This window comes from Hyla sarda, chromosome 8 (genome assembly GCF_029499605.1).
Source record: "Hyla sarda isolate aHylSar1 chromosome 8, aHylSar1.hap1, whole genome shotgun sequence".
Lineage (NCBI taxonomy): Eukaryota > Metazoa > Chordata > Amphibia > Anura > Hylidae > Hyla > Hyla sarda.
In genome coordinates this window covers 40,939,268-40,964,745 of record NC_079196.1, presented here as the reverse complement: position 1 = coordinate 40,964,745, position 25,478 = coordinate 40,939,268, and the positions used below count along the sequence as shown (strand labels likewise).

At 42.3% G+C, this 25,478-nt stretch overlaps 1 protein-coding gene across 13 annotated transcripts in view; it reads left to right on the top strand.

Annotated features, from left to right (window-relative positions):
* The window catches only part of RBMS1 (RNA binding motif single stranded interacting protein 1), a 442,165-nt gene that overhangs the window by 383,591 nt on the left and 33,096 nt on the right, over window positions 1–25,478 (top strand). For 7 of the 13 annotated variants that reach the window (XM_056533363.1, XM_056533372.1, XM_056533362.1 and 4 more), the window contains 3 exons: window positions 11,269–11,384; window positions 12,781–12,839; window positions 15,606–15,699. In XM_056533363.1, the coding sequence (XP_056389338.1) occupies window positions 11,269–11,384; window positions 12,781–12,839; window positions 15,606–15,699 (269 nt within the window). The remainder of the gene's footprint in view (window positions 1–11,268; window positions 11,385–12,780; window positions 12,840–15,605; window positions 15,700–25,478) is intronic. The other 6 variants (XM_056533368.1, XM_056533374.1, XM_056533366.1 and 3 more) reach the window with 3 other exon arrangements.

Sequence of the window (25,478 nt, the reverse complement as noted above, 5' to 3'; positions counted from 1 at the left end):
AGCCAGTTCATATATATAAAAAAAAAAAGTTTTTCCCTGCATAACCCCTTTTACCATTCGAGCCTTGGCTGCGCTGGATATTTTCTTTGCTTCTTCATTAATGATTATTTGGGTCTCAATGGGAAAACAGAAAACCGGTTGTTGAAAATTTTAATGCCACCACTGTGAAAGTTCACCTCCTAGCCAAAGTAGGGGTTTTCCTGTGGAGAACTCATCATGTCCATGCACTACCCATTGGTTTAAATTGGGTGGCCAACCCATTGATTTAAATTAAAACAGTGTAATTCTCAATTTCTCCTTTGGAGGCACTGCAGGAAAAATTAAACCCTTGTGAACACTGCCATGCTCTCTTAAAGGCTGCAGCTACTATACCCTCTGGGACTGTATTTAAAGGGGTTCTCCACTGGAAAACATTTAGTTTTCAATCATCTGGTGCCAGAAAATTAAACAGATTTTGTAAATTACTTTGTAGTATTCAGCAGCTAATAAGTACTGGAAGGATGAAGATTTTACAGAGTTCTTTTCTTTTTGAATTTCTTTTTCTGTCTGACCGCAGTACTCTCTGCTGACACATCTGTCTTAAGAACTGTCCAGAGCCGAATAGGTTTACTATGGGGATTTGCTCCTGCTCTGAACAGTTCCTAAAATGGACAGAGGTGTCAGCAGAGAGCACTGTGGTCAGTGAGGAAATTAAAAAAGAATACAACTTCCTATGGATCATACGGCAGCTGATAAGTACTGGAAGGATTAAGATTTTAAAATAGAAGTCATTTACAAATCTGTTTAACTTTCTGGCATCAGTTGATTTAAAAAACAAATAGTTTTCCGGCAGAGTACCCTTTTAATTATTTTATAACCCAGGTACCCTCCTAGCAAAAGGGAATCCCCAAAGCAAACAACCCCTTTAAAGAATATTTTACCCTACATTTAAAGGGGTTATCCAGGAAAAAAAACGTATTTTTATATATCAACTGGCTCCAGAAAGTTAAACAGATTTGTAAATTACTTCTATTAAAAAAATCGTAATCCTTTCAGTACTCATGAGCTGCTGAAGTTGAGTTGTTCTTTTCTGTCTAAGTGCTCTCTGATGACACGTGTCTCGGGAGCTGTCCAGAATAGAAGCAAATTCCCATAGCAAACCTATTCTACTCTGTGCAGTTCCTGAGACAGACAGAGGTGTCAGCAGAGAGCACTGTTTCCAGACAGATAAGAACAACTCAACTTCAGTAGCTGATAATTATTGGAAGGATTAAGATTTTTTTAATGGAAGTAATTTACAAATCTGTTTAACTTTCTGGAGCCAGGTGATCCAGGAAAAAACTTATTTTTTTTTATTTTTATTTTTTTTTTTAAATACCCCTTTAACCAAATTCTGATATTTCAAGTCTGAAATGTTATTAGCTTGACCCCACAGAGGAAATATCGTGGCCCTGTCCGGACTGATTATTCGTCTCTCTATTCTGTATTGCTGTGTTTCCCAACCAGTGTGCCTCCAGCTGTTGCAAAACTACAACTCCCAGCATGCCCGGACAGCCAAAGGCTGTCCGGGCATGCTGGGAGTTGTAGTTTTGCAACAGCTGGAGGCACACTGGTTGGGAAACCCTGCTGTATGGGGACGTGTTCTTTATGTTAGCACATCCTCCTCATCTCATGGATATTTGAATCATGTATTTCTCAGCTCTGTGAATCAGCAGGATGAGTGATTTAGAAATAAATTAAATTATGTCTGATTCACCGCAGGTACATCAATAGGCACACCTCCCCGATCGAGAGCCCCGGCCGCCATTAATTATAGCCTGTGCCGGGGAAAGGGGAAGATTTATGAGCTCCGTGCTGAAAAGGATATGAAACATCATTACATTACTCTTACTGGTTTGAGAGAATCACTATTGGCGTCACCCTGTCATACTGATAAGGGGTAATTTATATCCGGGTTATCACAAGACAACCTTTCATGTCCTAATGTCGGACAAGTAACTGCAGAGCCGCCTCTCATGACATGTATATTCATAGTGAGGTGTGTTGACATATAAAAGCTTTATATAGCTACTTTTATAGCCTTTTGGTGTGGTGAAGCTGTTAGTAATTGCACATAAAGTTCATTATTAAGAAAGGTTGGGTAGAACAGTGTTCCCCAGCATTCGGCCATCCAGGAATGATGGGAGTTGTAGGTTTGCAACAACCAGGGAGCAACAAATTGGGAAGACTGGTGTAGAGCAGGGGTCCCAAACTCAAATTATCCGGGGGCCACTGGAGGTAGCAGCTGGGTGAGGCTGGGCCTCATATGTCCCTTACATATAATGCCCCCATCATGCGCCCCTCATCATCCACCAGCAACCCCCCACCCATTCCCCCTACTCCCGTGTGGTAATAGCATGAGCTGACGGATGATGGGGGGTCCTACTTCTGGGGGTTTCCCACATTAGGTAGTAGCAGGTTCCTCACATTAGGTAGGTAGTAGCAGGTTCCTCACATTAGGTAGGTAGTAGCAGGTTCCTCACATTAGGTAGGTAGTAGCAGGTTCCCCACATTAGGTAGGTAGTAGCAGGTTCCCCACATTAGGTAGTAATGAAGAGAGGAAAAAACGGAACCTTGCCTAGGCGCTGTTCGCAGATCCAGGTTAATGAAACACAAATATGTATGGAAAGTAAAGTGCCCGGAGGCACTGCGTTTATTAATAGAGCTTTCAATGACTCGTTTCGGAGAGTATTTCCTCCAATTATGCCAATCTGAGGAAGGAGGAAATACCCTCCGAAACGCGTCATTGGAAGCTCTATTAATAAACGCAGTGCCTCCGGGCACTTTACTTTCCATACATATTTGTGTTTCATTAACCTGGATCTGCGAACAGCGCCTAGGCAAGGTTCCGTTTTTTTCTCTTGATTTCTTCTTGATCATACGGGAGAAGATTTCATCCCTGGGCCGTGCAGTTCGCTTCAACATGCTGAGTAACCCAAAGGGGTGATATGCCTATTTCTACATACTTCCGGTCAGCAGCCATTTTATAGATTCGCGGCTCCCTTAGTCCCTGATTGGGACACAGATACCCTGGGTAATACACGAGGCACAGCCCTCTCCCCTTTTTTCTTTTTCCACAGGTCACATTAGGTAGTAGCAGGTTCCCCACATTAGGCAGTAGCAGGTTCCCCACATTAGGCAGTAGCAGGTTCCCCACATTAGGTAGTAGCAGGTTCCCCACATTAGGTAGTAGCAGGTTCCCCACATTAGGTAGTAGCAGGTTCCCCACATTAGGTAGTAGCAGGTTCCCCACATTAGGTAGTAGCAGGTTCCCCACATTTAGGTAGCATTGTCTGAAGAAGTTACCTTCCCGGCGCCGGGAACTGCATGTCCCCGGCGTCGGGCAATACAAATTATACATACCTGGTGCAGGCCACAAACTTTTGTTTGGCGAGCCGCAAATGGCCCGCGGGCCGGGAGTTTCACACCCCTGGTGTAGAGCAAACTACTAAGTTACCTAAAGAGGCAGCAATATTTCTCTACACACTTTAAAAAAGAAAAAGCACCATTTTAAATCAACTGACATCAGACAGTTAAAGAGATTTCTAAATTACTTCTATTTAAAAATCCTAATCCGTACTTATCAGCTGCTTGATGCTCCACAGGAAGTTCTTTTCTTTTTTATTTATTTTCTGTCTCACCACAGTGCTCTCTGCTGACACCTCTGTCCATTTTAGGAACTGTCCAGAGTAGGAGCAAATCCTCATAGCAAACCTCTCCTGCTCTGGACAGTTCCTAAAATGGACAGAGGTGTCAGCAGAAAGCACTGTGGTCAGTCATAAAATAAATCTAAAAAGAAAAGAACTTCCTGTGGAGCATCCAGCAGCTGATGAGTACTGGAAGGATTAGAATTTTTAAATAGAAGTTATTTACAAATCTGTTTAACTTTCTGGTGTCAGTTGATTTTAAAATGGTGCTTTTTCTTTTTTTTAACAGATTTGTAAATTACTTCTATTTAAAAATCATAATCCTTCCAGTACTTATCAGCTGCTGTATGCTCCACAGGAAGTTCTTCTCTTATTGGATTTATTTTCTGTCTGACCACAGTGCTCTCTGCTGACACCTCTGTCCATTTTAGGAACTGTCCAGAGCAGGATAGGTTTCCTATGGGGATTTGCTCCTACTCTAGACAGTTCCTAAAATGGACACAGGTGTCAGCAAAGAGCACTGTGGTCAGGCAGAAAGGAAATTCAAAAAGAAAAGAACTTCCTCTGGAACACACAGCAGCTGAGAAGTACTGGAAGGATTAAGATTTTTAATTAGAAGTAATTTAAAATCTGTCTAAATCTGGGTTCACACTGTAGAATTTCTGGGCAGAATTTCTGCCGGAGATTGAGCCGGTGGCACTAGGACCGCGCGGACTACATTGCCTTTCCCATAGATGGCGATGCATTTTTGAGCAGATCTCCCAAAAGATCAACCCAGAAATGCATTTCAGTCTATGGGTCAGCAATGCAGTCTGCTCGGTCCTAGTGCCGTTGGCTCGATCTCCGGCAGAAATTCTGCCCAGAAATTCTGCAGTGTGAACCTAGCCTAACTTCTTGACACTAGTTGATTTGAAAAAAAAAAAAAATAGTTTTCCACCGGAGTGCCCCTTTAATGAGAATATCAGATGGAGTGATCAAACGCCTGATCCTCAGCCAGAGAATTTAGTGGAAATGTAGACTGCACTACAGAATGGGGCCTATCCCAGATTTGTTACATCAACAGAAAGAGGTAATAAGAAGGCATACACAAGAGCCCTCTACAATTTTTCCTCTAATATTAGCTTATGCCAGCGTTTCCCAACCAGGGTGCCTTCAGCTGTTGCGAAACTACAACTCTGGCACGCTGGGAGTTGTAGATTTGCAACAGCTGGAGGCACCCTGGTTGGGAAACACTGGTCTATGCTGTACTATATATATATATATATATATATATATATATATATATATATATATATATATATATATATATATATATATATGCAAAAAAAAAATCATGGAATACTTCTTCAATAACAATACCACAATGCTCCTCCATCTATAGACATTGGGTCCAGCTTTATATATTGCACTACAAGCAATTCAGTCTCATCCTAAACTAAAGACCTAGTATGTGTTCCCAGCTACCCCTCGTGCCAATAAGAAAGCGCTCTGACCGGTCGGCCATTAGGAAGCCATTGTTAATAAGATTCTGGTGGATTTCTGTTCCCATCATATGTAGCAGAGCCTCCATTATGAAGCTGTATCGGAGTCAGGATGTAGACGTTGTCTCTTCCAGCCGTTTGTTAGGAAATCGGCTTTCATGGGGCTGCGGTACATTGACAGATCTGAACGGAGAGGGGATAATATGGAATAATAAGTCTGGTTTAGCTGCGGTGTTCTCCCTTAGGCACGCCACTTAGTAGGTACACTAGGTTCATATCAGGAGCATTCCGCAGATGTCAGCTAAAGACTGGAGAACAGGGAGGACCGACCACAGGGCCGCAAGCTTTAAATTGGCCCCAAAGAGAACTGCAGTACGCTTTATGAGTCCATGGGTAACACCGACCCCCATAGCGTCAGCGCTTTACGCCCACATTGCCTTTTGCAGGGTGAGGATCGGACACTTTTTTTATTCCTTACGCTTCATAATAAATAATGTATTACAGCTTCAGTGGAGCACTTTTTTTGTGTTGTCATTGATCTGTGTGGCGTAAGGTATTATGGGGTTTTATTTTTCAGCATACCAGTTGGCAATAGTGTCCCAACATTATTAAAGGGGTACTCCACCGGCCAGTGTTTGGGTTTAAATGTTTCGAATGCTGTTTTTTTTTTTTGCGCTGTGGTGGTTGGCCACGCCCCCGCACGATGTCAAGACCACGCCCCCTCAATGCTAGTCAATGCAAGCCCCTTCCCATAGACTTGCATTGAGAGGGCATGGTCCTGATGTCATGAGCATTCGGAACATTTCACGCTTTGGTGGTCGTCACACCCCTCCCATAGACTTGCATTTCAGGGGCATGGTCGTGATGTCATGAGGGGCGTGGCCGACCCCCGAAGTGCGAAAACAGCATTCGGAACATTTCGCGCTGTGGGGGTCGGCCACGCCGCGGCAACGTAATGACCACGCCCCCTCAATGCAAGTCAATGGTCGGCCACGCCCCCACACAATGTCATGACCACGCCCCCTCAATGCTAGTCAATGCAAGCCCCCTCCCATAGACTTGCATTGAGAGGGCGTGGTCGTGATGTCATGAGCATTCGGAACATTTCACGCTTTAGTGGTCGGCCACGCCGCTGCAAAGTCATGACCACGCCCCCTCAATGCAAGTCAATGGGAGGGGGCGTGAGGGGGCGTGAAGCCTCCCATAGACTTACATTTAGGGGGCATGGTCATGATGTCATGAGGGGCGTGGCCAACCCACGCAGCGTGAAAAAAGCTTTCTGAACATTTTAGTTCCGAATGCTGGCCAGTGGAGTACCCCTTTAATAGGTCTGTAGATTGGCAGATAATGGACTGTGTGACAGTTTTGAGGCTGAGGTCAAGAGAAGCTTCTGCTCTCTATAAGCAGAAATTGAAGGAATTCTCCACTTTGAACATTCTCTACAGTCCTTATGAGGCCTGTAGAGAATGTAGGGAAACCGAGCGTTAAGTGTTCAGTTTTTCAGCAGCCCAACAAAGGGGAAATGAGGTATTACTCATATTATGCCAATTCATATCAAGGGATGTCCATATATTGCAGGATGGGTCCTCCAGAACAAGAGGAACGGTTTGTAACAACTTTCCACTCTGGCCAAGAGATGAGGACCCCCTTCTACTCACTTAGAATTTCCGACTAGAGGAGATAGCAATATATTGGACAACCCCTTTTCTCATACTTTCCATTTTAGGGGGCGGGACCAGAGCCAGGCTGTTGTCCAGCAGTATACATACTGTACGCAGAACTTCCTTTTCCTTACTTCTCTATCCAGTTACGGCCATCTGTAGACAATGGTTTCGGGTTTTTGCCCTTCTTGGTACAGAGAAGCTTGCTGGTTGAGTAAATGGACGGGTTTGACACCGCCTTAAAGGGGTACTCTGCTGCTCATCGTTTTGAACCGGAGTTGGTGCCGGGAGCTTGTGATGTCATAGCCCCACCCCCTCAATGCAAGTCTATGGGAGGGGGCGTGACGGCCGTCACGCCCCCTCCCATAGACTTGCATTGAGGGGGTGTGGCGTGACGTCATGAGGGGACGGGTTTATGAGGTCACGAGCTCCCGGCTCCAGCGTTCGGAACAGTTTGTTCCAAACGCTGAGCAGCGGAGTGCCCCTTTAAGAGGATCAGTGGATGTCTAAGTTGACTAATATCCCTAGTCATGTTTCTAGGCTTTCTAGGGGTCAGACACTGAATTACAAGGTGAAAAAGTTTCCTTCCTTTTTGAAGGAGATCTACTTTGCATCCTTTTTCTCCTGTTGCGTTGCCGTAAAGACTCCTTACACAAGCTGGATCTTCCCAATGAGAATCCATACCCCTCAGAACTATGCTGATGGCATCTCCTCTAATTCTTTGTGGGAAGATACTGGATCGTAGAAGACCCGTCAGCCACAAATACACTTTCCCTATCCACAGAGGTTGGATCCCCAAAATAGGGACCTGACTGTCCTCACTGAATGGAGGAATGGGTCGGCACATGCTCCATTCATTGTCTATGGGAGCACCAGTGATGCCCATTTTTATACCATCCATAGTAGATCGGTAAGGGTCATCCGCTGCGTCATTCAAGTCTGGAGACAAAGGATCCCCAAATTCATGATCATTGGGGGTCTCAGATCCTCACTAATCAGACACTTAGACAACTTTTGATCACAAAATAACCCCTTTTAGGGTACGTTCACACATGCATATGCAGCTGCAGATTTTCAGCAGCTGATTTTGCTACCCATTGACATCAAGTGATAGTAAACTCATCTACAGAAAATCTGCAGCTAAATACACAGGTGTGAACGTACCCCTTAGAGTGTGTTTACACGTACAGTATTCTGCGCATATTCAAGCTGTTTAGTCATTTCGTTTACATTGAACTCTGCAGCATAAAAACTGCAGCTTCAAATCCTGCACATCAAATCTGCGCAGGATACTGTATGTGTGAATACACATATGTTTACACATTCAATTGCAAGAAGTCCAAGAACAGACCATAAATGGTGGACGCATATTCAGCAAAGACTTAGTCCTCCTCATTTGAAATCCATTTTTGGCTTTTTAATTAAAAAAATTGCAATTAAAACCTGAACATGTGAACGCTCCCTAAGCAATTATCTAATATAGTCTCAAAAAAACGTACAATTTTAATCAATACTTTACTAGTGATGAGCGGCAGGGGCCATATTCGAATTTGCGATATTTCGTAAATATATTTACGATTATTCATCCTATGTTCGCTATGTTCGTTAACTTTTTTTCCCATACGAAAATTCGCATAACAATTAGCATTTTATCATTACGAATATATAGCACTATATTCTAAATATTCGCAAAATCGGTAAGTGATGATATTCGCGATAAAAATTCGCTTTACGAATATTCGTGCTCAACAATATACTTTACCTAGTTTTTATTTTGCAATATAAATATATTACTCCATCCAAGCAGCATACTGCAATGCCTCCTTGATGGTTAAGTGTGGCTACATATATTCTAGTGCATTTGGTCCTCTTTTTAAAGGGGTACTCCCGTGGAAAACTTTTTTTTTTTTTTTTTATTATAATTTTTTTTTAAATCAACTAATGCCAGAAAGTTAAACAGATTTGTAAATTTCTTCTATTAAAAAAATCTTAATCCTTCCATTACTTATTAGCTGCTGAATACTACAGAGGAAATGGTTTTCTTTTTGGAACACAGAGCTCTCTGCTGATATCATGACCACAGTGCTCTCTGCTGACATACGTCCATTTTCGGAACTGTCCAGAGCAGCATATCTTTGCTATGGGGATTTTCTCCTACTCTGGACAGTTCTTAAAGGGGTTCTCCGGTGCTTACACATCTTATCCTCTATCCAAAGGATAGGGGATAAGATGCCTGATCGCGGGAGTCCCGCCGCTGGGGACCCCCAGGATCATGCACGCGGCACCCCGTTTGTAATCAGACCCGGAGCGTGTTCACTCCGGGTCTGATTCTGGTCGACCGCAGGGCGGGCGGCGTGTGACATCACGCCCCCGTGTGACGTCACGCTCCGCCCCTCAATGCAAGCCTACGGGAGGGGGGTGTGATAGCTATCGCGCCCCCTTCCATAGGCTTGCATTGAGGGGCGGAGCGTGACGTCAAATGGGGGCAGAGGCATGACGTCACGCGCCGCCCGCCCTGCGGTCGCCAGTAATCAGTCCCGGAGCGAACACACTCCGGGCATTGATTACAAACAGGGTGCCGCGTGCATGATCCCGGGGGTCCCCAGCTGCGGGACTCCCGCGATCAGGCATCATATCCCCTATCCTTTGGATAGGGGATAAGATGTTTAAGCACCGGAGAACCCCTTTAAAATGGACAGAGATGTCAGCAGAGAGCACTGTGGTCATGATGTCAGAGAGCTCTGTGTTCCAAAAAGAAAACCATTTCCTCTGTAGTATTCAGCAGCTAATAAGTACTGGAAGGGTAAATATTTTTTAATAAATAGAAGTAATCTACAAATCTGTTTAACTTTCTGGCACCAGTTGATTTAAAAATAAATAAAGTTTTCCACGGGAGTACCCCTTTAAGTCTTAATTTTGCATCTAGTTCAAAAGATATCAGTCAACCTTATTCTGCAAAAATGTCATACGTGACACGTGTTCAATGTTTTTCCCCTCCAGGGAAAACATTCTAACCAGGAGGGGGCGACTGCTATTATCAAATAACTTAATCTAGCCATTGGCAAATGTAGTGTTTGCTAACCTGTTGCCGTTTGCAAAACTACAAATCCCAGCTGTTGCAAAACTACAACTCCCAGCATGCCCTGACAGACTTCGTCTGTCAGGGCTTGCTAGGAGTTGCAGTTTTGCAACAACTGGAGAGCCACAAAACATAATTCTTATGACTGCTTATAGTTGTGTAAGGTCTTTGCTTTTTTTTATGGATAGTTATAAGTGACTTAAAGGGGTACTCCACTGGAAAACTATTTACTGTAAATCAACTAGTGCCAGAAAGTTAAACAGATTTGTAAATTACTTGTATTAAAAAATCTTAAACCTTCCAGTACTTATCAGCTGCTGTATGCTCCAGAGGAAGTTGTGTAGTTCTTTCCAGCCTGACCACAGTGCTCTCTGCTGACACCTCTGTCCATGTCAGGAACTGTCCAGAGCAGGAAAGGTTTGCTATGGGGATTTGCTCCTACTCTGGACAGTTCCTGACAGGGACAGAGGTGTCAGCAGAGAGCACTGTGGTCAGACTGGAAAGAACTGCACAACTTCCTCTGGAGCATACAGCAGCTGATAAGTACTGGAAGGATTAAGATTTTTTTAAATAGAAGTAATTTGCAATCTGTTTAACTTGTTGGCACCAGTTGATTCAAAAAAAATGTATATAGTCCACCGGAGTACCCCTTAAATGGTTCCAGTTTATCACATTGATGGTTATAACAGACTTAAAGGGGTACTCCGGTGAAAACCTTTTTTCTTTTAAATCAACTGGTGCCAGAAAGTTAAACATATTTGTAAATTACTTCTATTAAAAAATCTTAATCCTTCCAGTACTTATTAGCTGCTGAATGCTACAGAGGAAATTCCTTTACTTTTTGGAACACTGATGACATCACGAGCACAGTGCTCTCTGCTGACATGTCTGTCCATTTTAGCAACCGTGCATAGCAGATGTATAGCAGATGTATAGCAGATGTATAGCAGATGTATAGCAGATGTATGCTAAGGGCAGCATGGTGGCTCAGTGGTTAGCACTGCTGCCTTGGGTTCAAATCCCACTAAGGACAACAATAAATAAAGCATTATTATTATTATAATTACATCAGCAAAGAGCACTGTGCTCGTGATGTTGTCAGAGAGAATTCCAAAAAGAAAAGAATTTCCTCTGTAGTATTCAGCAGCTAATAAGTACAGGAAGGATTAAGATTTTTTTAATAGAAGTAATTTACAAATCTGTTTAACTTTCTGGCACCAGTTGGTTTAAAAGAAAAAAGGTTTTCACCGGAGTACCCCTTTAATGGTTACAAATAAACATGTTGATGGTTACAGTTAAACATGTTGGTCTCTCTTTTCTGGGGGGAGACAGATGAGGACACATGATTGACGGCTAATCTTCTAACTTGCTCCTCTCTTCAGCTCCCACAGAAGCCCTGTTGTGCAAGTTTGCCGATGGAGGACAGAAGAAGCGACAAACCCAGAACAAATACGTCCAGAATGGAAGAGCCTGGCCGAGAGAGGGCGAGGTGAGACTTGTAAGTCTTTCCATAAAATTTCAGGGTGGGGGCATGAATGAGTAGCTTACAAAACCATGACTCACACAAACGTCTTGGCTTGGAGCGACCCATGGCTTGGGTGTGTGTGTGTGACAGGCCGGTGCCCTCCTCTCTGCAGCTGCTAGCGCCGGGATTTGCTTGCGCTTCGCTTTCATGCTCTTCCCTGACCTTTTTTACACCAGTGCAGTTTTACCCCGCAAACAAAAGATACATGAAATACGCGGAGTTCTCTCTTCCCGTGCATGTTCATATTTGGCTGAATGAAAAAATACATAAATAAATGCACGTGTTTTCTGCATAGGTCCTTGCGTTGTTCTCCTCTGCTGCATTGTTGCAAATTCTGGCTGGCAAATCGACCTCCAAGATTTAAAGGGGTACTCCGCTGCTCAGCGTTTGGAACAAACCGTCCGAACGCTGGAGCCGGCAGCTCGCGCCCCTTCATGACGTCACGCCCCGCCCCTCAATGCAAGTCTATGGGAGGGGGCGTGACGGCCGTCACGCCCCCTCCCATAGACTTGCATTGAGGGGGCAGGGTGTGACGTCTTGAAGGGGCGAGGCTATGGTGTCGCGAGCTGCCGGCTCCAGCGTTCGGACGGTTTGTTCCAAACGCTGAGCAGCGGAGTACCTCTTTAAAATCCAAGAAGGAAAATAAAGTATGGTGCAAAAGTCTGCTGACGCATTTTGAAGCCCCCAGAATCCTGACTAAGGGTTCTCGGCCTTATCAATCATTTTGTGTATACAGCTCCTAGGTAGAGCTAGCTTAGTCTCAGTATGTCATTGGATATCCATAAAATCTTCCATTGAATCAAGGTTAAAGGGGTATTCCGGTGAAATTTTTTTTTTTTTTTAATATGAACTGGCTCCAGAAAGTTAATCTGATTGTGTAAATTACTTCTCTTAAAAAGTCTTAATCCTACCAGTACCTACCAGTACTTATAGCTGACAGTGGGAGGATTTTTTCTCCAGCTCTGAGCCCTGCACTCACAGCTGTCAATCAAGGAAGTGTGTCCATGACATAGGTGATGATGCATGGACACAGCAGGACTAGTATGTGTCCTAGCAGGTAGGGGGGCAGTTGTATGACTGGCTTTTTCAGTATGAAATACCGAAAATTTTCTAATGAACGGAATTGCAAAACTTATTGGTTATACATGCTTTACAACATATCAAAGGTTTTTGTATATGACAGTGCCCATTTAAATTATATGGAAGATTTTATTAGTTTATGACTTATTCTTAGCATATGATTCGAGTGTGCCCCAATACTTCGAATTTTATTTTTCTAATACAGATTTCTTCTGTTTCCTTTTTTAAATTATTATTTTTTTTTTTGTGACAATAAGATTATTCATAAGAACGTATTTCTTCTTCACAGGCTGGAATGACGCTGACTTATGATCCCACTGCTGCTATTCAAAATGGGTATGTCAGAAGGTGATTTTCCCAACTCTAAACTTTTTATATTTCATGTTTGTTTTGTCCATGCCCGTAAGTTGTGTAGTGTGAACGAGACAAAGTATGGAGAATGTATGGCCCTGCACCCTATCTGTGTAACCACCACACCCGTTTTGGATATAACACTCCTATAACACTTAAAAGGATTAATAACGTATGCGTTTCCCAAGCAGTGTGCCCCCAGCTGTTGCAAAACTAGAACACTCCTCCTTTTTATTAAAAGGATTAATAACGTATGTGTTTCCCAAGCAGTGTGCCTCCAGCTGTTGCAAAACTAGAACACTCCTTTTAATTAAAAGGATTAATAACGTATGCGTTTCCCAAACAGTGTGCCTCCAGCTGTTGCAAAACTATAACACTCCTCCTTTTTATTAAAAGGATTAATAACGTATGTGTTTCCCAAGCAGTGTGCCTCCAGCTGTTGCAAAACTAGAACACTCCTCCTTTTTATTAAAAGGATTAATAACGTATGTGTTTCCCAAGCAGTGTGCCTCCAGCTGTTGCAAAACTAGAACACTCCTCCTTTTTATTAAAAGGATTAATAACGTATGCGTTTCCCAAGCAGTGTGCCTCCAGCTGTTGCAAAACTAGAACACTCCTCCTTTTTATTAAAAGGATTAATAACGTATGTGTTTCCCAAGCAGTGTGCCTCCAGCTGTTGCAAAACTAGAACACTCCTCCTTTTTATTAAAAGGATTAATAACGTATGTGTTTCCCAAGCAGTGTGCCTCCAGCTGTTGCAAAACTAGAACACTCCTCCTTTTTATTAAAAGGATTAATAACGTATGTGTTTCCCAAGCAGTGTGCCTCCAGCTGTTGCAAAACTAGAACACTCCTCCTTTTTATTAAAAGGATTAATAACGTATGCGTTTCCCAAGCAGTGTGCCTCCAGCTGTTGCAAAACTAGAACACTCCTCCTTTTTATTAAAAGGATTAATAACGTATGTTTCCCAAGCAGTGTGCCTCCAGCTGTTGCAAAACTAGAACACTCCTCCTTTTTATTAAAAGGATTAATAACATGCGTTTCCCAAGCAGTGTGCCTCCAGCTGTTGCAAAACTAGAGCACTCCTCCTTTTTATTAAAAGGATTAATAACGTATGCGTTTCCCAAGCAGTGTGCCTCCAGCTGTTGCAAAACTAGAACACTCCTCCTTTTTATTAAAAGGATTAATAACGTATGTTTCCCAAGCAGTGTGCCTCCAGCTGTTGCAAAACTATAACACTCCTCCTTTTTATTAAAAGGATTAATAACTTATGCGTTTCCCAAGCAGTGTGCCTCCAGCTGTTGCAAAACTAGAACACTCCTCCTTTTTATTAAAAGGATTAATAACGTATGCGTTTCTCAAGCAGTGTGCCTCCAGCTGTTGCAAAACTATAACTCCCAGCATGCCCGGACAGCCGAAGGCTGTCCGGGCATGCTGGGAGTTGTAGTTTTGCAACACCCGGAGACACCCTGGTTGGGGAAAGACTGGCTTTCTGGATTTTACAATGCAGTCAAAAATACATTAGAATTGCCTTGTTAGATCCACATCTGCGGATCCGCAATTATGGATTTTACTACTTTGAATCTGCAGCGGATCCTGAGTTTGTGAGTGCACCCTTAGGCTATGGCAAAATGTCTACCTGGAAATTTTCGGGGTAGTGGTCACCGGCAGAACATGCTGGCGCTAGAGCTGTTCTCCAAAGAAGACAATGCATTTGTAGGCGGATTGAATTCTTTCTGCGGAGGTTGAAATCCAAATTTTGAAAACTGAAAATTCTGCCGTGTGCGCGGTGCAGCAGATTCCCATTGAAGACAATAGGACTCCACTGCAACAGAATTTACAAATATATCCCTTTGTCAATACCCCCCCCCTCCCACCCCTCAGTCTTTGCTTTAGGGTACGGCCACTTGCTGCGGGAATCCACAACATTTACTTAAAGGTGGAAAACTTTTTTTTTTTTTTTTAAATCAACTGGTGCCAGAAAGTTAAACAGACTTGTAAATGACTTCTATTAAAAAAAATCTTAATCCTTCCAGTACTTATTAGCTGCTGAATAGTACTGAGGAAATTCTTTTCTTTTTGGAACACAGAGCTCTCTGCTGACATCTCTGTCCATTTTTGGAACTGTCCAGAGCAGCATATGTTTGCCTTTGGGGTTTTTTCTCCTACTCTGGACAGTTCCTAAAATGGACAGAGATGTCAGCAGAGAGCACTGTGCTCGTGATGTCAGCAGAGAGCTCTGTGTTCCAAAAAGAAAATAATTTCCTCTGTAGTATTCAGCAGCTCTGGAAGGATTAACATTTTTACATAAAGAAGTAGTATATTACAAATCCGATTCACTTTCTGGCACCAGTTGATTTAAAAAAAAAAAAAATATATATATATATATATATATATATATATATATATATATTTCCACCCCTTTAAACTAATTCTGCAGCAAATTTAGCTGTAGATCCATAGGGGGAGATTTATCAAAACCTGTCCAGGGGAAAAGTTGCTGAGTTGCCCATAGCAACCAATCAGATCGCTTCTTTCATTTCTCACAGGCCTTTTCAAAAATGAAAGAAGCGATCTGATTGGTTGCTATGGGCAACTCAGCAACTTTTCCCCTGGACAGGTTTCGATGACTCTCTTAGATGGGGTTTCCATATCATCTCTAGAGCAGCCTTGTGGGCCACATTTTGCAGTAGGTCTTCTCATTCTTCATACGATGTCCCTTTAAGACCTTGTTTGACGTTAGATCCGTTTTGTTGTTGCAGGTTTTACCCCCCTCCGTACAGCATTGCCACAAACAGGATGATCACCCAAACATCCATCACCCCTTATATTGCGTCTCCCGTCTCCACGTACCAGGTGAGTCGCTCAGGACCTACAGTCGCCTGAATGATGTTGCTAATTTCCGCAGCGATAACAAAGATCCCTCTCATTAGGGGCTGCGGCATCGAGTCCATTATCCACCTAAATTGGGATAATTAAAGATCTGTGTCTTGTGCATTGTAGACACTCACTTTGATCTATGACGTGCCCCAGAGCTTTTTTGTTGTTGTTTTTGTTGTTTTGGGCCCCACAGTGTTCTGGCTGACTGGTCCTCCTGTATATGGACAGTATGTCATCATTATTAGTTATTATTATTGTCCTAGCTGCAAATCTGTCCGGGCACAATTGTAGGGGAATATCTGTATTGCAAACAAGTAAAATGGATTGAGTGTTGTTCTGGCCTAGTCAGCCCACATTAGTGGTTAATATGCGGAAAAAGAACTAAAAAAAATAATAATAATAATAGATAGTGCCTAAAACGTTTTAGGCACTATCTATTATTATTCTATTGTTTTTTTTTTATTTTATTTTGTTTTTATGTTTTTTTTATCTGTATTGCACCATAACAAAGATAAATTCAATCAAATATGAGTTGTTGTTTTTTTATGAAAATACAGAAGCCCCATTACAATAGGCGAATAATAGCGAAGTGTAACAGGCAAGATATCCCCTTATGTAACAGGTCCGGCGCGTGGCCGACAAACACTTATTTGTCAGCTGATCTTATCGTTTAAAGGAGTAGTCCCGTGTAGAAAAGTTTATCCTCTACCCAAAGTCACTTATCATAAACACAAGGGGGGGCTCCTGTACATGGCTCAGGCCCTCCTCCTGCATGGAGTGGGAGCACGGGGTGGGGGGCAAAGCTACACGAGTTCTGCCGACCCCCGCTCCGTGTGCAAAGAGAGCCCCATACAGAACAATAGATACATTTTTCTATATGAGATATCTTCTTGAAGGAGATTTAAAGGGGTACTCCGCTGCCCCAGCATTTGGAACATTTTGTTCCGAATGCTTGGAGCAAGCGGCGGGGGGTCGTGAGGTCAGGGCCCTCAATGCAAGTCTATGGGAGGCGGTTGTGGCGTGACATCACGACCCCGGCCATCCGCACCTAGCATTAGGATCTAGTCTGTTAGGGCATATGGAAGTCATAGGGTGGACTCTACTCTGAGCCAAAGCCGAGAGACGCCAACTTGTAGTATCACTAACTCTGATGGACTTATCGGAATGGCTGCCATGTATGAGTATCTACTGTACTGGGTGACTAACCCATCAGCAAAAACCAGCAGACCCCATGATAATCGGCTGCTCACAGTATTAATTCTTAGATTACAGACGTTATCCAGCTTTAAAAATTGTATTCCTTATGGACAGGATAGGGAATAAGTGTCTGATAATTAAAGGGTTACTTTAATTTTTATTTATTTATTTATTAAACATTATTATTTATTTTTATTTTATCATTTATTTTTTTAAATCAACTGACGCCAGAAAGTTAAACAGATTTGTAATTTACTTCTATATAAAAATCTTAATCCTTCCAGTACTTAGCTGCTGTATGCTCCTCAGAATTTCCTTTCTGCCTAACCACAGTGCTCTCTGCTGACACCTCTGTCCGTGTCAGGAACTGTCCAGAGCATGAAAGGTTTGCTATGGGGATTTGCTTCTACTCTGGACAGTTCCTAAAATGGACAGAGGTGTCAGCAGAGAACGCTGTGTTCAGGCAGAAAAGAAATTCAAAAAGAAAAGAACTTCCTCTGGAACATACAGCAGCTGATAAGTACTGGAAGGATTAATGTTTTTAAATAGAAGTCATTTACAAATCTGTTTAACTTTCTGGCAGCAGGTGATTTAAATAAAAAATAAAAATAAATAAAAAATGTTTTCCAGAGAAGTACTACTTTAATGGGATTCCCCGCAATCTCCAGAGAGGGGCCCCAAATCTCCCTGCTTTTGAAATTCGGGGTGGGCACACTATAGTGGATATACACCAGCGCTGAATGGGGTCTATCACCATTATTTCATCACTGTTGCTTCAGCATTGCATCTATCGTTTTGCATAGTAAATACTGATGGCGTGTCTTCTAGGCAGGGAATGCAGTGCAGATGAAATACTGATGCAATACGGATCCCATACAGATGCGTCCATATTTAAATCCATAGACTTTGATGCAGGTTTTCTGTTGCCCATGTAAACGGCCCCATAGATTTTATATTGTCCCAATAATATTGTCTGCAAAAAAAAAGTGATATGGATTCAAAGAACACTAATGGATTAGTAAGGAAAAGAGGGGTCTAATGTATTACAGTACAAGTCACCACGACACATGCAACGCATAAGAGAGTTCCACTTTATTGAGCACGTTTCCTCACTCACTTGCCCTTCTTCAGATCAAAGTTGTTTTTTTTTTTCAACAGTTTTTTTCAGTGTGGCTTCTGCGTGCATCTGTTGTGCGCTCACGTGAAAGCGGTGTAAAGGTGTTACCTGTGATGAAGCATAACCTTTTAAGAGGTTGTAGGATTACAGAAAAACATGGCTGCCTTCTTAGCATCAGGAGTCTGACCCCAAAGATGACACAATCATGACCTATCACAGTGTTTCCCTAGCAGTGTGCCACCAGCTGTTGCAAAACTACAACTCCCAAGCATGCCCCGGACAGCCGTTGGCTGTCCGGGCATGCTGGGAGTTGTGGTTTTGCAACAGCTGGAGGCACACTGCTTGGGAAACACTGACCTATCATATGCCTCAGACTATAAATGTGTATTCCTGAAATATCCCTTAAAGGGGTACTCCGGTGGAGAACTTTTTTTTTTTTTTTTTTTTTTTTAATCAACTGGTGCCAGAAAGTTAAACAGATTTGTAAATTTCTTCTATAAAAAAATCTTAATCCTTCCAGTACTTCTTAGCTGCTGAATACTACAGAGGAAATTATTTTCTTTTTGGTTTTTCTGCTCTCTGCTGACACCTCTTTCCATTTTAGGAGTAGGAGAAAATCAGAGTAGGAGAAAATCCCCATACAAAACATATGCTGCTCTGGACAGTTCCTAAAGATGGACAGAGATGTCAGCAGAGAGCTATGTGTTCCAAAAAGAAAATAATTCCCTCTGTTGTATTCAGCTGCTAATAAGTACTGGAAGGATTAAGATTTTTTAATAGAAGTAATTTACAAATCTGTTAAACTTTCTGGCACGAGTTGATTTAAAAAAAATTTTTTTTTTTTTAATTCAACTGGTGCAAGAAAGTTTAACAGATTTGTAAATGACTTCTATTTCAAAATCTTAATCCTTCCAGTACTTTTTGCTGCTGTATGCTCCAGAGGAAGTTCTTTTCTTTTTGAATTTCTTTCCAGTCTGACCACAGTGCTTTCTGCTGACACCCTCTGTCCATGTCAGGAACTGTCCGGAACAGGGATAGGTTTGCTATGGGGGATTTGCTCCTACTCTGGACAGTTCCTGACACGGGACAGAGGTGTCAGCAGAGAGCACTGTGGTCAGACTGGAAAGAACTACACAAAATCCTCTGGAGCATACAGCAGCTGATAATTACTGGAAGGATTAAGATTTTTAATAGAAGTAATTTAAAAATCTGTTTAACTTTTTGGCACCAGTTGATTTAAAAAAAATAAAAATTAAAATAGTTTTCCACCGGAGTACCCCTTTAAGGAATTACTGAGGATCCAGTCCTTTCATCTGTTGCTTACGGTCCTGCCAATCCACCAGTGTTTTTTTGTTTTTTTTTAATAGCGTCGTGATGACCTAGATCCTCAGGCTGTCCTGACAAAACACTCTTTTTAAGTTATGTAGACCAGTCTCCTTCCCCCCCCCCCCCCCCCCCCCCCCCCAAAAAAAAAAAAAAAAAAATTTGCCTTTTATTTAGATATCCAAGAAACTCCAGCACACAATAGATGAGATTTGTCTAACTGGAAAGATATAGTCACGCAACACAGACGAGCAAATCCAAAAACTAGTAACCTGAAAGCCGAGAGAGGCCACAAAAATTCCTTTTCGGCCAAACTAGGAAACCATTATATCCAGTTTAAAGACATCTCGTCCTGCCAGTTATTGCATTTTTTACAATTTTTTAAAAAAAATATACTGTATGAATAAAATCTAGAAATATTGTGCAAATAAATCGTGAAATTTTTAAAGAAAAATAAAATATATATTAATAATTCTTCTTCAGAGCAATTTCTGGGCTTCCATACCACGGCAGCTCATAAAAAAGGGAAACTCATTATTCTCTTCTTGGCAGATGGGACGACGTTGGGTTTGTGCCTTTAACCTCATGGTTTGGCCTGGAACATGCGCGGTCAGAGCTTTGCCTAAAGTTTCTGCTCATGAACTAAGGCAATTTATGATTTAGTTTGAAGACTTCCATGGTATTTTGGGAATAGGCTAATGAAATTAAAATGTGGATCAAAGAACTGGCCACAGACCACCAGAAATATGTCGTTTTCGAGCTGTGATGTGGCCGGGGGGGGGGGGGGCTGTGGTAGAGTTCAGCCAGATTTCTTCTCAAGAGACTGGGAGTTTGTCCATGGCCTACTCTGGTAAGCCTAGTCCAAGTCCTAGCAGTAGTGTTTTACCTGTGTAGAGGGCTCCTGCTACATGCAAAATGAAAGTGGTCATTTTGTGTGCTATACCCATATACCCCAAAATTTTTTTTATATATCTCAACTGGCTCCAGAAAGTTAAACAGATTTGTAAATTATTTCTATTAAAAAAATCTTTATCCTTCCAGTAGTTATAAGCTGCTGAAGTTGAGTTCTTCTTTTCTGTCTGACAACAGTGCTCTCTGCTGACACGTCTGTCTGTCTCAGGAACTGTCCAGAGTAGGAGCAAATCCCCATAGCAAACCTCTAATGGTTCAGACAGTTCCTGAGACAGACAGAGGTGTCAGCAGAGAGCACTGTTGTCAGAAAGAAAAGAACAACTCAACTCCAGCAGCTGATAACTACTGGAAGGATTATTATGTTTGAATAGATGTAATTTACAAATCTGTTTAACTTTCTGGAGCCAGTTGATATACACTGCTCACTAAGATAACATATCCTAGATCTGAATGAATGAACTAATCGTATGAAATACTTTCGTCTTTACATAGTTGAATGCGCTGACAACAAAATCACACAAAAATGATCAATGAAAATCAAATGTATCAACCCATGGAGGTCTGGATATGGAGTCACACTCAAAATCAAAGTGCAAAACCACACTACAGGCTGATCCAACTTTATGTAATGTCCTTACAACAAGTCACAATGAGGCTCAGTAGTGTGTGTGGCCTCCACGTGCCTGTATGACCTCCCTACAATGCCTGGGCATGCTCCTGATGAGGTGGCCAACTGCTGGAGAGTCTGTGGTGCAACGTGGCGTTGGTGGATGGAGCGAGACATGATGTCCCTGATGTGCTCAATCGGATTCAGGTCTGGGGAACGGGCGGCCAGTCCATAGCATCAATGCCTTCCTCTTGCAGGAACTGCTGACACACTCCAGCCACATGAGGTCTAGCATTGTCTTGCATTAGGAGGAACCCAGGACCAACCGCACCAGCACAAGGGGTCTGAGGATCTCATCTCGGTACCTAATGGCAGTCAGGCTACCTCTGGCAAACACATGGAGGGCTGTGCGGCCCCCCCAAAGAAATGCCACCCCACACCATTACTGACCCACTGCCAAACCGGTCATACAGGAGGATGTTACAGGCAGTACGTTGGAGAGCGTTCTTCACGGCATTTCCAGACTCTGTCACGTCTGTCAAATGTGCTCAGTGTGAACCTGCTTTCATCTGTGAGGAGCACAGGGCGCCAGTGGTGAATTTGCCAATCTTGGTGTTCTCTGGCAAATGCCAAACGTCCTGCACGGTGTTGGGCTGTAAGCACCACCCCCACCTGTGGACGTCTGGCCCTCATAACACTCTCATGGAGTCTGTTTCTGACCATTTGAGTGGACACATGCACATTTGTGGCCTGCTGGAGGTCATTTTTGCAGGGTTCTGGCAGTGCTCCTCCTGCTCCTCCTTGCACAAAGGCAGAGGTAGCGGTCCTGCTGCTGGGTTGTTGCCCTCCTACGGCCTCCTCCACGTCTCCTGATGTACTGGCCTGTCTCCTGGTAGCGCCTCCATGCTCTGGACACTACGCTGACAGATACAGCAAACCTTCTTGCCACAGCTCTCATTGATGTGCCATCCTGGATGAGCTGCACTACCTGAGCCACATGTGTGGGTTGTAGATTCCATCTCATGCTACCACTAGAATGAAAGCACCGCCAGCATTCAAAAGTGACCAAAACTTCATCCAGGAAGCATAGAAACTGAGAAGTGGTCTGTGGTCACCACCTGCAGAACCACTCCTTTATTGGGGGTGTCTTGCTAATTGCCTATAATTTCCACCTGTTGTCTGTTCCATTTGCACAATAGCATGTGAAATTGATTGTCAATCAGTGTTGCTTCCTGAGTGGACAGTGTGATTTCACAGAAGTGTCATTGACTTGGAGTTACATTGTGTTGTTTGAGTGTTCCCTTTATTTCTCTTATACCTATCCCTATCTTATATGAAGGATAGCCTTATGCCTATCCCTATCTTATATGAAGGATAGCCTTATGCCTATCCCTATCTTATATGAAGGATAGCCTTATGCCTATCCCTATCTTATATGAAGAATAGCTTTATGCTTATCCCTATCTTATATGAAGGATAGCCTTATGCCTATTCCTATCTTATATGAAGGATAGCCTTATGCCTATCCCTATCTTATATGAAGGATAGCCTTATGCCTATCTTATATGAAGGATCGCCTTATTCCTATCCCTATCTTATATGAAGGATAGCCTTATGCCTATCCCTATCTTATATGAAGAATAGCCTTATACCTATCTCTATCTTATATGAAGGCTAGCCTTATACCTATCCCTATCTTATATGAAGGATAGCCTTATACCTATCCCTATCTTATATGAAGGATAGCCTTATTCCTATCCCTATCTTATATGAAGGATAGCCTTATGCCTATCCCTATCTTATATGAAGAATAGCCTTATACCTATCCCTATCTTATATGAAGGATAGCCTTATACCTATCCCTATCTTATATGAAGGGTAGCCTTATTCCTATCCCTATCTTATATGAAGAATAGCCTTATACCTATCCCCATCTTATATGAAGGATAGCCTTATACCTATCCTATCTTATATGAAGGATAGCCTTATACCTATCCCTATCTTATATGAAGGATATCCTTATGCCTATCCCTATCTTATATGAAGGATAGCCTTATATCTATTTCTATCTTATATGAAGGATAGTCTTATGCCTATCTCTATCTTATATGAAGGATAGCCTTATGCCTATCTCTATCTTATATGAAGGATAGCCTTATGCCTATCCCTATCTTATATGAAGGATAGCCTTATGCCTATCCCATGCATGTGTAAACTCCTTTACTGTATTTGCAGCTCCCACTTCTGCAGGAAGGCTATTCCATGCATCCACTACTCTCTCAGTAAAGTAATACTTCCTGATATTACTGCAGAAACCTGCATATAAAACACGGTCCGCCCTAAACTGAATGTTATCCAGCCCTTGCGTTTGTTTTCCTTTAATAACAGACATGGGCCATTATAGCCTAGATACAGATGTTAGAAACACTATGGTTATTTTTTCTGTATGTTTTTACCATCCATGCTACAGAATTACAAAATGTTCTGTTTACAGTGTCTAGACATAGCGCAGACTTCATTCCTTCTGTTCCTGCTGCTCTATATGATCTCCAAAACAGATGGCACCTCCGAAATAATGTATAGTGCGGCGTACAGACAGACAGCGGGACCCGGTGTTACAGGAACATTAAATATTTGCTCCCAGTATTGGCCTGAAGTTTTCAGCGCTTTTTATTTTTTTTATTTTTTTTCCATCTGTGACGTTTTTCTTTTTTTTTTTTATGTATACGGTAATTAATAAAAAATAAAAAAAATAATAAAAGTAGGGATCGACCGATTATCGCTATGGCCGATATTATCGGCCGATAATCACGATTTTGGGCATTATCGGTATCGGCAATTACCTTGCCAATAAGCCGATAATGCCCCGCCCCCACCGCACCGCGACCGTATGGAAGCGTCCCTGTATTGAAACTTCATCGGAATGTGGTTAGGTCAGTGTTTCCCAACCAGGGTGCCTCCAGCTGTTGCAAAACTACAACTCCCAGCATGCCCGGACAGCCGAAGGCTGTCTGGGCATGCTGGGAGTTGTAGTTTTTCAACAGCTGGAGGCACCCTGGTTGGGAAACATTGGCTTAGGTAATATTTAGACTTAGACACATGTGCTGTATACTTGATGCATATTTTTAGTGTATACCATCAGTTGCGCACACAGATTTAAAGGGCTACTCCCCTGAAAATGTATTTTTTTTTTTTTTAATTAACTGGTACCAGAAAGATTTGTAAATTATTTCTATTTAAAAATCTTAATCCTTCCAGTTCTTATCAGCTGCAGTATAGTACAGAGGAAGTTAATTTCATTTTTGAATTTCCTTTGTGTCTGACCACAGTGCTCTCTGCTGACACCTCTGTCCGTGTCAGGAACTGTCCAGAGTAGGAGAGGTTTGCTAAGGGGATTTGCTTCTGCTCTGGACAGTTTCTAAAATGGACAGAGGTGTCAGCAGAGAGCACTGTGGTCAGACAGAAAGGACTTTCAAAAAGAAAAGAACTTCCTGTGGAGTATACAGCAGCTGATAAGTACTGGAAGGATTAAGATTTTTTCATAGAAGTAATTTACAAAACTTTTTAACTTTCTGGCACCAGTTGATTTAAAAAAAAAAAAGTTTTCCAGCTTAGTACCCCTTTAAAGAGACCAAGGGAAGAGTCCACACACGAGAGTCCCAGCTCATGTGCCAGTGTCCATCCATCGTGCCAGTGCTGGATTAAAAAGACCAGAAAGGCCATCAGGCCGAAAAGTTACATGTACTATTTATTGGTGCAATAAATATTTAGCCACTTTTTTTCACCCTGAATACCGCCAGGTTGCTGTGTCTTCGCTTGGAGTGGCATAGATTTAAAGGGGTACTCCCCTGGAAAACATTTTTATTATTATTATTTTATTTATTTATTTTTTTATCAACTGGTGCCAGAAAGTTAAACAGATTCGTAAATTACTTCTATTAAAAAAAATCTTAATCCTTCCAGTACTTAGCTGCTGTATGTTCCACAGGAAGTTATTTTCTGTTTCAATTTCCTGTCTGACCACAGTGCTCTCTGCTGACATCTCTGTCCATATAAGGTACTGTCCGGAGCAGGAGAGGTATGCTATGGGGATTTGCTTCTACTCCAGAAAGTTCCTGACATGGACTAAGGAGTCAGCAGAGAGCACTGTGGTCAGACAGAAAGGAAATTTAAAAAGAAAAGAACTTCCTGTGGAACTTACAGCACCTGATAAGTACTGGAAGGGTTCAGATTTTTAAATAGAAGTCATTTAAAATCTGTTTAACTTTCTTGCACCGGTTGATTTAAAAAGAAAAAAAAAACCTTTAAAGAGGTACTCCAGAAAAAAATTGTTTGCCAGTGACCTGGTGCCAGAAAGTTATACCGATTTTGTAAATTACTTCTATATAAAAATTTTAATCCTTCCAATACTTATCAGCTGCTGTATACTGCAGAGGAAGTTGTGTCGTTTTTTTTTCCAGTCTGACCACAGTGCTCACTGCTGACACCTCTGTTCGTGTCATGAACTGTCCAGAGCAGGAGCAAATCCCTATAGCAAACCTCTCCTGCTCTGGACAGTTCCTGACATGGACAGAGGTGTCAGCAGAGAGCACTGTGTCT